Source organism: Xyrauchen texanus, chromosome 8 (genome assembly GCF_025860055.1).
Source record: "Xyrauchen texanus isolate HMW12.3.18 chromosome 8, RBS_HiC_50CHRs, whole genome shotgun sequence".
Taxonomy (NCBI): domain Eukaryota; kingdom Metazoa; phylum Chordata; class Actinopteri; order Cypriniformes; family Catostomidae; genus Xyrauchen; species Xyrauchen texanus.
The window spans coordinates 15,198,755-15,212,017 of NC_068283.1; the positions used below are offsets into that span (position 1 = coordinate 15,198,755).

General features: G+C 38.5%; 1 protein-coding gene across 2 annotated transcripts in view; it reads left to right on the forward strand.

The window, feature by feature from the left end:
- Window positions 1-10,990, forward strand: part of LOC127647269 (ubiquitin carboxyl-terminal hydrolase 31-like) — a 37,192-nt gene extending 26,202 nt beyond the window's left edge. The window contains exons 11-17 of one of the 2 annotated variants that reach the window (XM_052131416.1): window positions 415-544; window positions 1,032-1,151; window positions 1,684-1,909; window positions 5,093-5,251; window positions 6,024-6,176; window positions 6,364-6,402; window positions 6,487-10,990. In XM_052131416.1, the coding sequence (XP_051987376.1) occupies window positions 415-544; window positions 1,032-1,151; window positions 1,684-1,909; window positions 5,093-5,251; window positions 6,024-6,176; window positions 6,364-6,402; window positions 6,487-7,970 (2,311 nt within the window). In that variant the 3' untranslated portion in view covers window positions 7,971-10,990. The remainder of the gene's footprint in view (window positions 1-414; window positions 545-1,031; window positions 1,152-1,683; window positions 1,910-5,092; window positions 5,252-6,023; window positions 6,177-6,363; window positions 6,403-6,486) is intronic. The other variant, XM_052131417.1, reaches the window with a different exon arrangement.
- Window positions 10,991-13,263: the final 2,273 nt, after the last annotated feature.

Sequence of the window (13,263 nt, forward strand, 5' to 3'; positions counted from 1 at the left end):
GACCTTGGGGCCAGCTAGTTAAAAGTAATAGCAAAAATAGTTCAGAAAAATAATCGTTCAGTTCATAATCGGTTTGTAGATGCCACTTATTATTTTCTCTAATCCCATAACATTCATAAATTAAGTTTCTGTGGCCATTTTAAACTGCATTTTAAGGCTAAACATCCCACACATAAACTTCAACATTTAGAGCAAGATAACACTTCTATGTAGCTGGAAAAGAAGGGTCATTTTAAAATGCTTTTTGAAGTTCAACACTAAGTGTCAAAGGAGTTCCTTTTCCACATACTGTTTGTGCCTGTATGAAACATTCTCTGGCAGACTATTAGAAGAAAAAACCACAGAGGGTAGGATATGTACTTTACTGGTCTGGTTAAAGATTTTGTGAGCAGTATGTGTTCTGATTCCCTGCAGTCTGTTTGGACACACTGAGGAAGAGTACATCCCTGATGCTGAGAGTGTGTATCTGCACAGAGAGCAGCACCATCAGCCACAGGCCTGCACCCTCGCTCAGTCCTTCCAGCTCTACACCAAAGAGGAGCAGGTAACGATTGGGGAGTCATGATGAGCGAGGTCGACAAGTTGGCATAATTTACAAAACATTATATGAATTTCATACAATTCTGTACCATAGCATTTTCACTAGGGGACTCAAACATGTAGTTTTGCATATCCCTTGTTGCAATCTGGCCTGATGCATGCTGCAAGTTTTACCCTTGTTAAAGAGTCATCTCGCATTCTCTTATTTCTTTCCATTTTTCAAGAGCTGCCTTTGTGGACACAAATGTGCAGATTACTCTGTTTCTGCTGTCTGTGCTGTTTTAAAATTGTTTTTTTACAAGCACATCTTTAACCCTGGAAAGGTTCCACACAGCATATAAATATACACTGTGGTTAGCCAGAGCTGGCCTCGGCCAGTTAAAGAAGGGTTTGGAACTGGCTGGGTTTTAAGGAAAATGAAGGCGCAGCCAGATTTGTAAACTTAAAACCCTTCTCTCTTGTGACTGATTTTCTTTATGGTTTCCCTCCAGTTGGCCCCAGATGATGCCTGGCGCTGCCCTCACTGCAGGCAGCTGCAACAGGGGCGGATCAAACTCAGCCTGTGGACCCTGCCTGATGTTCTCATTCTTCACCTCAAGAGGTTTAGACAGGTAATGTACCAATCAAATCACATCCAGAGTTGTGTGCCGTTCAGAACTGAATTGAGAGTACTTTTTAACATTTGAATACTTTTTTATTTCAGCTTAATTCCTGAATTTGAATTTAGGTAGCAAATGGAATTCAGAATTAATTCAAATTTGAATTTATGAAAGTAAAATAAAAATAGAAAGAAATTCAAAGAAAATGTATTATAAGTAGTTTACATTGTTTTATTAATATTTCTTTTAATAAAGTTATTTGAGAACAAAGTGGTGGATATTTTGTGGTGCTGTATGTCATGATTAAAATCTGTTTTGATGGCTGTTAATTGTTTTGACAGTACTGAATTTAGTTGAGAACAAAATGTTTTCTTCACATCAGGGAATACAATTTATAATCTGTTTTGTAAAAAGCTGAATGTTCGATCCCCACCAGGAGGTGATCTGTTAACTATCACCATTGTGCCCATGAGTAAAGCTCTTTAATAAAAGTGTCTGCTAAACTGCTACCTATCTAATAACAAATGTGTGCATTGTCCTCTAGGAAGGGGACAGGAGAGTTAAGATGCAGAACATGGTGAGATTTCCTTTGATTGGTATGGATATGGCGCCCCATGTAGTGAAGAGAAGCCAGAGCAGTTGGAGTCTACCATCCCACTGGTCGCCATGGAGACGACCTTATGGACTTGGCCGTAACCCAAACGACTACCTTTACGACCTGTATGCTGTGTGTAATCATCATGGCAACATGCATGGAGGGCATTACACAGGTAAGAAGTACCAGAAGCCAGTGTTGCAGTACTCAAGGCCAGATTTTAATGGTCTTGGTCTTGTCATGGACTCGGGAGAATCTTGACTCGTGCTGTGTCTGAAACACCCCCTGGGTGTCCGCCATTTTGTAGGGGTGTCGGAATTCTGAGTGAGCCACTCGTTCCCTACTTTTTCACTCATTCACAATGTACTTTAATTTTGAGTGCACATTCGATGTACATTCGACGATGTTTAATTGCCCATAATCTACCGCGGGGAAGATGGGAGAGGGAGCACGTGCAGGAGAGAGAGCTCGAGTGAGCGAGCGGGATGAAAGAGTATACAGCTTCCTTCACTCCAGCAATGTTTTATTTCATGCTGAATGTATTCAATTGCTTTTTGACAAATTATTACTTGATTAAAATAATAAAATATAGAGAGGCAAAACATACAGATACATTTTTAAATGTACGCTTTATATTTTATACAGAATTTTGCCATTAAGCTGAAGAATTCTATATTTAATAAAAAAATTCACTGAGGTGATATTATTTTAACTCCGGAGACTGCACACAGTGGAAATAATAATTCTGTGGATGATTTAAATATTTGGTTATAACATGTAGGTCATGATAACTTTGGTGCTGTTTATGGTCGGATGAGGGTGCTAGAAATGCTACCCAGCTTGTATTGGAGTTTAAAGATACTGAAGTATAACAAATAAATAAAATAATGTACATTTGATAAAATGTGTTTACTCTTTATATTAACATACATTATATATTAAAAATGACAAACAGAATGAAGATTTGTTGTATTCATATATTATTTAATAATAATAACAAGTAAGGACCAAGTGTTTTAAAAGTTCATATGTGACGTTGTTTCTGTGACTCCGACGCTCTGTGTATATGTCAGCATCTGAATTCACTCTCTGCTGAGATATAGTGCACTCACTGCCATTCACTATATAGGAAATTTTACTCTGTCAGGAGTAAAAACTGCATTCTCCAACCAGTAACTCCTGAAAACTGTAGGTAGTGACAACCGCATTTTCATAAATTCCACGTAGTGCGTACGGAACTGAACTGAATAACTAATTGTTAATGATGTGATCATTAGCATGTGTGAGATGTGTCCACCTTCTCCTGGTGTAAATCACACAAAAAGAGGTATGTGTCTTCATTCATTCATATATTCCAGTCTGTCACTCCACTGCAGTTTCTTTCGTCAGCCCTGCATTACAGTTCAGAGAAAGCATGCACCCTGAAGTCACTTAGATATGCATAAACAAATCATGGAGATGCTGTAGATGGCATCTAATTAAAGGGTTAGCTCAACCAAAAATTTTAATGTTCTCTTCATTTGCTTACCCTCATGCAAACCAAGATGTGTATGTGTTTCTCTCTTCTGTAGAACACAAAAGAAGATTTTTTTAGATGAATATCTCATCTCTGTTGGTCCTTACAAAACAATACAAGTGAATGGTGGCCAGAATTTTGAAGCTCAAAATGGCAGATATAGGCAGTATACGACTCCAGTGGTTTAATGTAAACTGAAGACATCCAATCGGTTGTAATTCCTTTATCACTGTACATCTTGACAGCAGTCTCCTTGGCAAGCATGATTTCAAGCTCGATTACATTTGCTATAGTGCCATCTAGCGCGTGATGGGAGAAAAGTGCCTTGTGTTGTTTCTTGCAGGGTACTCAGACTTTCAGGCTTTATTTGGTTAGGGTTTGGGTGGGGGTGGGTTTATGGCATCTGCTGCCTGCCAAGAACAAACAGAGGCGCCTTTGTACAATGGGCCTTCTAGCGATCTGCACATGCATCAAGCATTAGGAAGTTTAATCGAGCTTGTAATCATAATCGTGCCTAGATATTGCAATAGCAAGGTGTACAGGAAAAAAAGGAGTTACATATTGGTCTGTTCTCACCCAAAACCGATTGGATCACTTCTGAAGACATGGATTAAACCATTGGAGTTGAATGGATTACTTAAATGTTGCCTTTATCTGCTTTTTGGTGCTTCAAATGGCTGGTCACCATTCACTTGCATTGTATGGACCTACAGAGCTGAATCTTTTTCTAAAAACCTTTGTTTGTGTTCAGCAGAAGAAAGAAAGTCCTACACATCTGGGATGTTACGAGAGTGAGTAAATGTACATTTTTGGATGAACTATCCCTTTACTATTACTGGACAATAATAAGTCTGTAGTGGACAGTCTCTTTGCACCAAAATAGTGCACAAAAAATTAGTTAAACTGGTGGCATTCATGTTTCTCGCTCACAGACGCTGCAGCAATTTTGGGAATTTGCTTCTGCATTTAAAAGCGGTTGTCGCTCCCGAAACTTTGTTTTGTATACGTGGCCTTAGAAACCATTTAGCCAAGAGATAAATGAATGCTACACATACTGAAGAACAAAAATACTTCTCCGAATGTTATAGGAATTGAACGGTTTGGTGTTGTTTTTGCCATAAAATCAAAAAAACTTGAGGTTTCTATGTCTACCCTGAGATTAAATCTTGTAGGCTGAAGTAAGCGGAAATGCTTGCTTAACTTACAATGAATGGAATATAGTGCAATTGAGGAAATCGTACATTCACATACTGTGTATACAGGATGCCAAATTTAATACATTATTGTACAAGTTATTTCCATTTTAGTTAAAGTACAATAATACTGTTTTTTCTATAGCAGAAAAAATGTATACTTAAAATTAATGAAATATTATAATACACAGTAGCTGATCGTCTGTATTGCCATGCAAAGCCACATAGGCACCTTGTGCCATTTAATTTTATAATTTTGTTTTACTGACACTTTAACACTGATGTTGTAATAAAATTATTTTTACCTAACCTACTATGTCGCATTTATTGATTTTTTTTATTCTTGCAAGGTAATATTTTACAACCAACATAAGCTAAAGCAAATAACATATGCGGTATATATAATATATGTGCCTAGATCAATTTAGTTTCATGCACTTTATGTTTAACACATTCATTAAGTTTATAGAGGCCTATATGAGTCTTGTCTCACACTCTGCCTCTTTTGGTCTCAGACATCTTGGTGTCAACTATACCATTGCCAGAACAGAAGTTGCAGTGTTAGCATTTAGTTAAAAATGTTATTCTCATAGGCCTTTTGATTGGTGCATTTGATTAACATGGCAATTTGCTTGATTTACTCCAACAGCGTACTGTAAGAACTCCATTGATGGCCAGTGGTATTGCTTTGATGACAGTGAAGTTCAGCCTATAACTGATGAAGATGTTTGCCAGCAGACTGCATACATTCTGTTCTATCAAAGGAGGACAACTATTCCCTCCTGGTCAGCAAACAGCTCCGTTGCAGGTGACTCTTGTTCCATATTGGGTTTTTGGTTGACACAGTTTGCTGACTCATTTGTCTTGTTAATCTAGAGGGTTCTGGAGGTGCTGGAATATGAACCAACTGGCCCTCTTTTTCCAGCCCAATGAAAGCCCTTAATATTAGCATGACACCTTCTTGATACATCCTGATAAAATGTATGAAGCTTATGATAGGATGAACATTTATGGCCTCTTTTCATCGGCTGTATGTTGTTGTTGTTTTTTGTTGTTCTTTTGAAATAAAGAGTCTAATTTGCTACACTATCGTTCACTCTCCAGTCCACCCAGACTGTTTATGAAAATTAAACTTGGGTTCATTCAGAAATGCCATGGTATTAATGTTATAACCATGAGCACATTTAGATATGATCGTCCATGTTTACATTTTAACAGTTATCCGGTATTCAACAATGAAGGCAGTGTAAACCACAATAGTAGTTTTCACATTAGCTACACTTTGAATTATAACATGGGCCCTTTCCATACAGAAACCTTGAAGGTACAGTCCACTTAGCCTGCTTAATTTAAAGGGTCAGAGTGAGGGTTGAAAATAATCATGTAAAACTTTGACATCATTTTTGGTGCAATAAACCTTTACTAACATTATAAGTGGACTTTAGAGAAAAATAATTAAATGTTATAGAAGTGTAGGGTATGGCCCCTTTAAATTAATCACCTTTTATACTTTTTTTTCTGAAGACTCATTTACATTGTATTTCTCAATTACATTGTATTTCTCTGTAAAACATTTTCAGGCTCCACCAGCTCGTCTTTATGTGAACACTGGATAAACCGGCTCCCAGGCAGCAAGCCACCTAGCTTGGCTTCCGGAGCCTCCTCCAGACGCACATCCCTGATCTCTTTGGCTGAGTCAGTTGAGTTTCCCTGTGATCGCAGTGAAGACGATGGTGAGGAACATTGTTATGCCTCTCAATCCTAAAGTAGATGTTCATCTTTCCAGTTTCTTTACTATGTACAAATTTAGAAGCATATTATTAGCATAGTTTGCCTTCATCTTTCTTGTGTCCTGTTATTCTGTGTATTGTCCAGTGTTTTACTCTTGCCTTTCTTTATTATGTCTTTTCTCTCTTGTAGCTTTAGCGCTTACTAACACAGGATCTCCCGCCTTGCTCAGTTAAGAAAAAACTGCATGCCAATGCACTTTTCATTCTGTCTGGTATAAGCGCATTATTTTAAATATCTCTGTTCTTTTTTAAGGAGGATTCTCAACGCGGCCCTTTGTGAGGAGCATTCAACATCAGAGCTTGTCCTCCAGATCGTCAGTCACCAGCCCTCTGGCTTTCAGTGAAAACGGGATGAAACCCTCCTGGTCCTTGTCGACTAAACTACAGATGAGATCCAACTCACCCTCACGATTCTCTTTGGACTCTCGCGCTTCCCCTCCTCTAGAGAGGATAGGAGAAGCTTGTGATGACAAGGTGTCGACATCTTGCTTCGGCAGTTATAGCAAACATGAGCGTCAACCCAGCAGTAAGGCCCCGCTGGCTATGATGGAGGGTAATGGTAGCGATGAGAGCAACGGGAAACACATCCCAGGTGAGGCCTATTGCAGAGCTCCAGTACAGGCTGACAGGAAAAGCTCTAAAAGTGAACCTGTTGACAACAACAACCAGATTCATGCTGTGGATCAGAACAGGATTGGAACGCTCTCCAAAGATCAGAAGCATAAGATCTCTGGATCGGTTCAGAATGCAGAAGGGTCCACTAGCAAAAAGAGCTCCAACAAGACCAAGGGCGACCAGGAGAAGCCCTCTAAGAAGCGCCATAGCACCTCGTCTGTAACAAAGTCTCCTTCCTCCCAAGTGTCTTCCAGCCTTCAAGCGAAGGGCACCAAAATGACCAATCACAAAGAGAAGAGCGATTCTCCCAAAAGTACCAAGGATGCACCTTTAGGAACTCCAAGAAAGAAAGAGTCTTCACATGCACCAGAGTCTCCAGTGTCTGGAGGCACAAAGGGGAAGCCGTCTCTGACCTCCACGCCCCAATCCTCTGCTTCACCATCACCTACAGCCAAGAAAAGCTCCTCTGTGTCTGAGAGGAACTCTGTCTCTGGCAAGAAGTTGTTGGTGGAGAGGGGCTCCAGAAAGGACTTGGCGCATATTACCAGTCCCCTGGTAGACAAGTCCAGAGTCAGTGCCACCCCTCGGACATCCCTGCCTAAAAGTGCAGAGGGAAGTCGGTCAGAAAGGAAACCAGTGCGAAGCTCCAGCAGTAGTTCCTCAATTACAAGCTTGCGTTCCCCAAGTGTCTCCTCGAGAGATCTCCGACGCAGCAGCAAGTCTGAGGACAAGGGACTCTCGTTCTTCAAGAGTGCGCTTCGGCAGAAAGAGACTCGCCGGTCGGCCGACCTGGGCAAGACCACCATTCTCACCAAGAAGGCTGCTGAGAGGACAGCCAAGTCCAGCAGCCGGTATAAACTAAACAGTGCTGATGATTGCGAGGGCAACTCCTCCCTGCAGGTCTCTCCAGAGCCATGCTCCAGCAAGGCCACCAAACAGGATAAAGAGTCCTTAAAAACCTCAACCCCTGTCAAACGCTCTCTTTTACCAGTAGGCAAGTCAAAGTCTTCCAATTCTGAGACTAGTCTTCAGTCTCCCATCAATGGGAAGAAGCCACTTGAAAAGATGGCATCCTCTAGAAAGCTTTCTTCCAGCATGCAATCATCTGCACGGCCAACATAGACACCTCAATGACAATTTTAATAGAGGTTTCATTATTTTCTGTAATGCAGCTATTTTTTTGATGTGCCTATGTAGAATATAAATCTAAAGGATATAGTATATACCTTTATTTTACTTTTATCTCAAAGAAAGTATGTAAATGATCAAAGCGCCTTTCTATCCTGCCATGGGACCAAAATGTTGCCTCTGGCAAGGTATGGTACATGAATCTACTACTGTTCACGACTCCGAATAGGAATGTTTTAACCTAGCACTTTGTACATATTTTTCTCACAAATAATGGTTAAATGTAACGTATGATATGTAATATACTTTTTAACTTGTTACTGTTCTTAGGGCAAGTCACTTAAAATTAAATTTAAATCTTGCGATATATTCCTTGGAGTACTGTACCAATTCGCTCCACTTTTAGACTTGGTGCTATTTAAAGTCCAGTGTTCCCCTGGCACTGATACAGTATAAGATTGAGAAGAGTTGAGGCCAAAGTATACTTCTGTTTATCATGTGCCAGCTGTGTATGCAAGATACAAATTTTCTCAACACAATATGCGCGGACTGTCAGTATGTGGCCTAGTTTTTCTGGACAGTTTGAGTCTTGGCATGTTGTCGGAGTATATGGTGAATGAGCACTCGACTATATGCGAGAAGGAATGGCTAGTGGTAAAACGAAGTATACCCTGGCCTTTGTGTAAAAACAGAATCTGAAACTGTAGGCTGTATGGGATTTTAGCAGTGAACAATCTCATTGGTACTTCTCCAAACTTGCTTTCCAACTATGTTCCAACACCAACTATGTCCTTTTGTACTCAGAGTTGTTACAAATGTTCAAGTAGCATTACTGCCCATAAAAATGTGCGTAACAACGGCAACTATAGACCGATAGCTGAATTGTTGCTGAATGAATGTGATCTTTCGAATGGTAAGTTAGTGTAGGACAATCTTCTAAACTCGCTCTGTTTAGTTTATTCCAGTAAAATTCTGCGTTATCTCCTTATCTAGATATTAATGGAGACGGTGAAAGCCCTGCATGATTGTATATTGTTTTGTCTTTATAATGAAAATGTTAAAGCCACATTGTCATACTTAAACCATTTCATGCCTGCCAAATCCATTGCCAACATTGCAGTGCAGTTTTCTTTTTTGGCTTGTTTTGAACTGGGGTCAAACCCACTTGTGATGGTTTTTATTTCCATATGTATCTGTGGATAACCAGTGCAATAGTTTTCAAAACTTTTTTGGAGAAAATGTATATTGACTTCTCTATTCGAGAAACACATGGAGTTAAATATTAATGTTTCAGAAAGAATGTTTTAAAGATTAATACTGTGCATATGCAATAGAAATAAGAAAATATTTAATTAAGGTATATCATAAATGAATGTTATTACAACAATGGGGACATTTTCTTTTTTCTTATTTTTTTCAAGATTGTTAGTATCTGGAATAATATTCGAATGAAATTGTCCTGTAGAAAGATCTTTATGTTCCTTGCTTGTGTTGCATCATACAGTTCACCAAAAATATGTATTTCTTTCTCCAGTAAGCTAGTACAAGCTCATTCAGACAAATTCTAAATATTATTTACGACAGTAGGTAGGTAAGGATATTAGAATAGCTGGTCATTAGAATGTTGTTGCATCTAATGGTGTCATTATGTCTGCCAATATTCAGCTTGTCCTGTAATGAAAACATGAATCCAAGCTGTGCTGATGCCACTATTGAAGCATTATCTTTTTCATGCTGCTTTTTGGTCTCAGAAACGCAACCTTATCTCTCAACACACTTGATACTAAAACATATCTTTAAGAAGAACCTTTTTTTTTATCTGTAGTACAATTTTATTTGCGATGAGCCCATATTATATTGTGTGTGCACTGAAAATGTATTTGTGGAAAAAAGCAGTATTGCATGATTACATTAACGCATGCACTTAACTATGCAAGTGACTGTTGCTGAAAAAAAATGAGTCTGGTTATCAATGTTATATATATATATATATATATATATATATAAAACAGCAGAGATAATGGATTGTTTCCTTTTTATTGCTTTTTTTGCACACTTGTCAAACTTTTATTTTCTCAAATATTGTTATGCGAGCATACATTATTTGCTCAACAGGTTTAAATGTGATTCAAATTCAAAATTTGCCATTTGAATTTGTATTTTCATGCTATTTTATATTTATACACTACAATTTAATTATTAGTAATGTTATGGTTATTTTAAATCATAAGCTGTCTAAAGGCATGGCCTCCCTGCATCCATTAACTGAATTTAGTTTTTATATATATATTTTTTTCACACATTTCATTGGCATGATGTGGCCTGGTCATGCTTTCACATGTAGTATCTTGGGAGGCTTGGATCTCTACTCGATATCAGCGTTCATTCAGTGCACACAGTTCTCTGCATCGCCTGCAATGCTGACACACTAAACATGTTCACTATGTCTTTCATGTCATTCCAAGTCTTCAGTTGTGTTGGACCATTACACTTATGGTAGATTTTATAAAGAATTCAGATTCAAGTGCTATTACCCTTTCTACTTAAGTCTTACTGCATATGGGATGTTTTAAATGGCTCAAGTGCTAATATGAGATGGTCCTTTCGAAAGGACAAAATATTTTATGATTATAACAAAGCTGTATCAGTCTTAAGATGAAATGCGTGCTCTTGGTTTACACACTGAACTTGAATGATTGATTTATGTTTACCCAGAGCAGTTTTCTTGTATTGTTCACAAACTGGTACCCATTAGGTGGGCTGATATCTGAGCTGTCATTTGAACAACAGCTTAGGTTGACCAAAAGATGAAAAATTATATTTGGTGAAAAACAAAAACCATTAAATGTTTGGTTGCATGAGACTTCGTCAAATGCATTGTTAATTTATTTGTATGTTTTATGTGTATGCACATTTTTTTTATTATTTTAAATAATGCATTTCTTTGAAGAATCATTTGTATTTGTAACATTGTCTCCCCAATGTATGTTGGAGGTTGAATTACAATTAAAAGATGGACCTGCATTAAAGGTCTAAGATAAAAGTTGTCCTATATTTTTATTTTATTTGTTTATTTACCCAAGCTGTATTATTTAAAGTTGACCACTAGATGGGGCTTATCCCCTTGCTTGGAAAATATGCTGTGAATATGTATGTGTTTCTAACAGGGCAACAAGGGCTATTCTAGACCCTGTTTAGGTGTGCTTTAGGCCCCCTTGTCTTATATTTTAGCTCCCCTAACCTAAAATATGAGTAACTCTTTAAAAATGTTATTACCAAAATGTAAAATTAAATTAAATATAAAATTATAAAAGAATGTAATTGTCATTTCCAGGCTTGGAAGTATCTTGGAAATTATTCTAATCATAATCATGTAATAGGCATGGAAATTATATCAACATAGATTTTCTTACTTATGCTCAGCTCTAAACTTTGTTTCATCACCAATTGTCGATTTCACTCATGTCGTCTGAAATCACCAGCGCTTATTGGAAATTAATGATTTCCGGTCACTTTGTCACTGCAACCCACAGTCAGTGTGAACGCCCCTTTGAACGATTTGCTTCTCTATGGCCAGTTTATTAAAGAAGTGTTTACCCAGCAAGATTTAACCTGACATACCTTCTGATCAAGCTACCTAACATGGAACGTTCCAACCACTTTGGCTAAAGCTATGTACACTACAGGTTAGGATCCCATGTTGTTAAAACATTGACGTTTTTAGTATTCATTAAAAGTAATTGCTAAGTTGGGGAAAAAACATTCATTAAACTGGATTTCTTTTTTTATTATTTTTTATTTTCTGAGAGTAAAAACTGATTTTGAAATTTGAAAATTCAAAAATTCAAATTTTTAGGAATGCTTACCTAAATAAATTTGTACTTACGTTAAGAAAAGTGCACATTTACGTTCCCACGACCGCAAAGTAACATTTGAAAAACGTTTTAAGAACATAGGCTATATTTGCCAACTGGGACGGGCAAATACTGTTATCTCCAATGTTCATGATTTTTCACAGGGCTGGTGCATGTTCAAATTTGTAATCGCAGGCTCTCAGAAAAGGCTGTGTTGTCCTGCATGAATGCTTGAATAGCAGCCAAAAATATTTTTGTACGGCAGAGAAAGGAAAACTTATTTCATTTTAGGCCTCAAAATACACCTAAAACTGAACAAACATTGTTGAGAGCTTAAATATCCCTCAGCATCCCAAATCTCAAGGGATGCCTAGAATATTTATTGTAGGCCTATGCTTTTAGCTTAACTTCACTAGCTTTTCACAATGCTCAGCAGAGGTGAAAAATGTCTTTAAGCAAACTGCATTACTAAAGTGATCAGAAGCAGACATAAAATGAGCTGCATTTCAAACAGACCTCTTTTTCCTTTATGGCTTTTTTTTTTTTTCAAATACAGCCTCATCAGCTTTTGTTCGTGAGAATGTGTGTGTGCTTTTTTTTTTTGAGGACTGGCAAGTGCCCTGGGTGTTGAGAGCAAATGTATTGCTGAATATTTAACATCTGCAATATTAATTTACACTCTCCATTTCAGTTAGCGGTTTCCAGCGAAATGTTGAGTGTTCCGTTGCTTCCTGCCACAGTCCAGGACGTGGAACACTTGACATCCCCTCATCAGGAAGTGTCAAAATTGATTCCCATCTCAGAGAACCTGGCAGCATGGAAGCTACTGCCAGGTGTTTCTATGTGGGTCCTAAGAACAGTAGAAAAAGGTTACAGAATTAAATGAGTTCGCCGCCCTCCGCATTTCAACGGCGTTGTTCCCACTACCGTGAAACCGGAACAAGCATGTCTACTATGGAAAGAACTGCAAAATCTCCTGGTCAAAGGGGCCATAGAACATGTTCCCCTTCCAGAGAGAGAGTCAGGTTACTACAGCAGATACTTCCTGGTTCCCAAGAAGGATGGGGGTTGCGTCCGATTTTAGACCTTCGAGGCTTGAATCGCTTAGTAAGGGCGTTCACGTTCAAGATGCTAGACGGTCGTGTCTCAAATCCAACATCGCGATTGGTTGGTCACGATCAATCTCATGGATGCATATTTTCATATAGAAATTCTGCCACAACACAGGAAGTTCCTGAGTTTTGCTTTCAGGGGTGAAGCCTTCCAATATCGGGTTCTTCCATTCGGCCTAGCCTTATCACCCCGCACATTCACAAAGTGCATGGATACAGCACTGGCTCTTTGCGACTCCGGGGCATCCGCATTCTGAATTATATAGACGACAGCACAGGGATATCGTCTTAGCTCATCTTGTTTCTCTGGGGTTGAGGCTC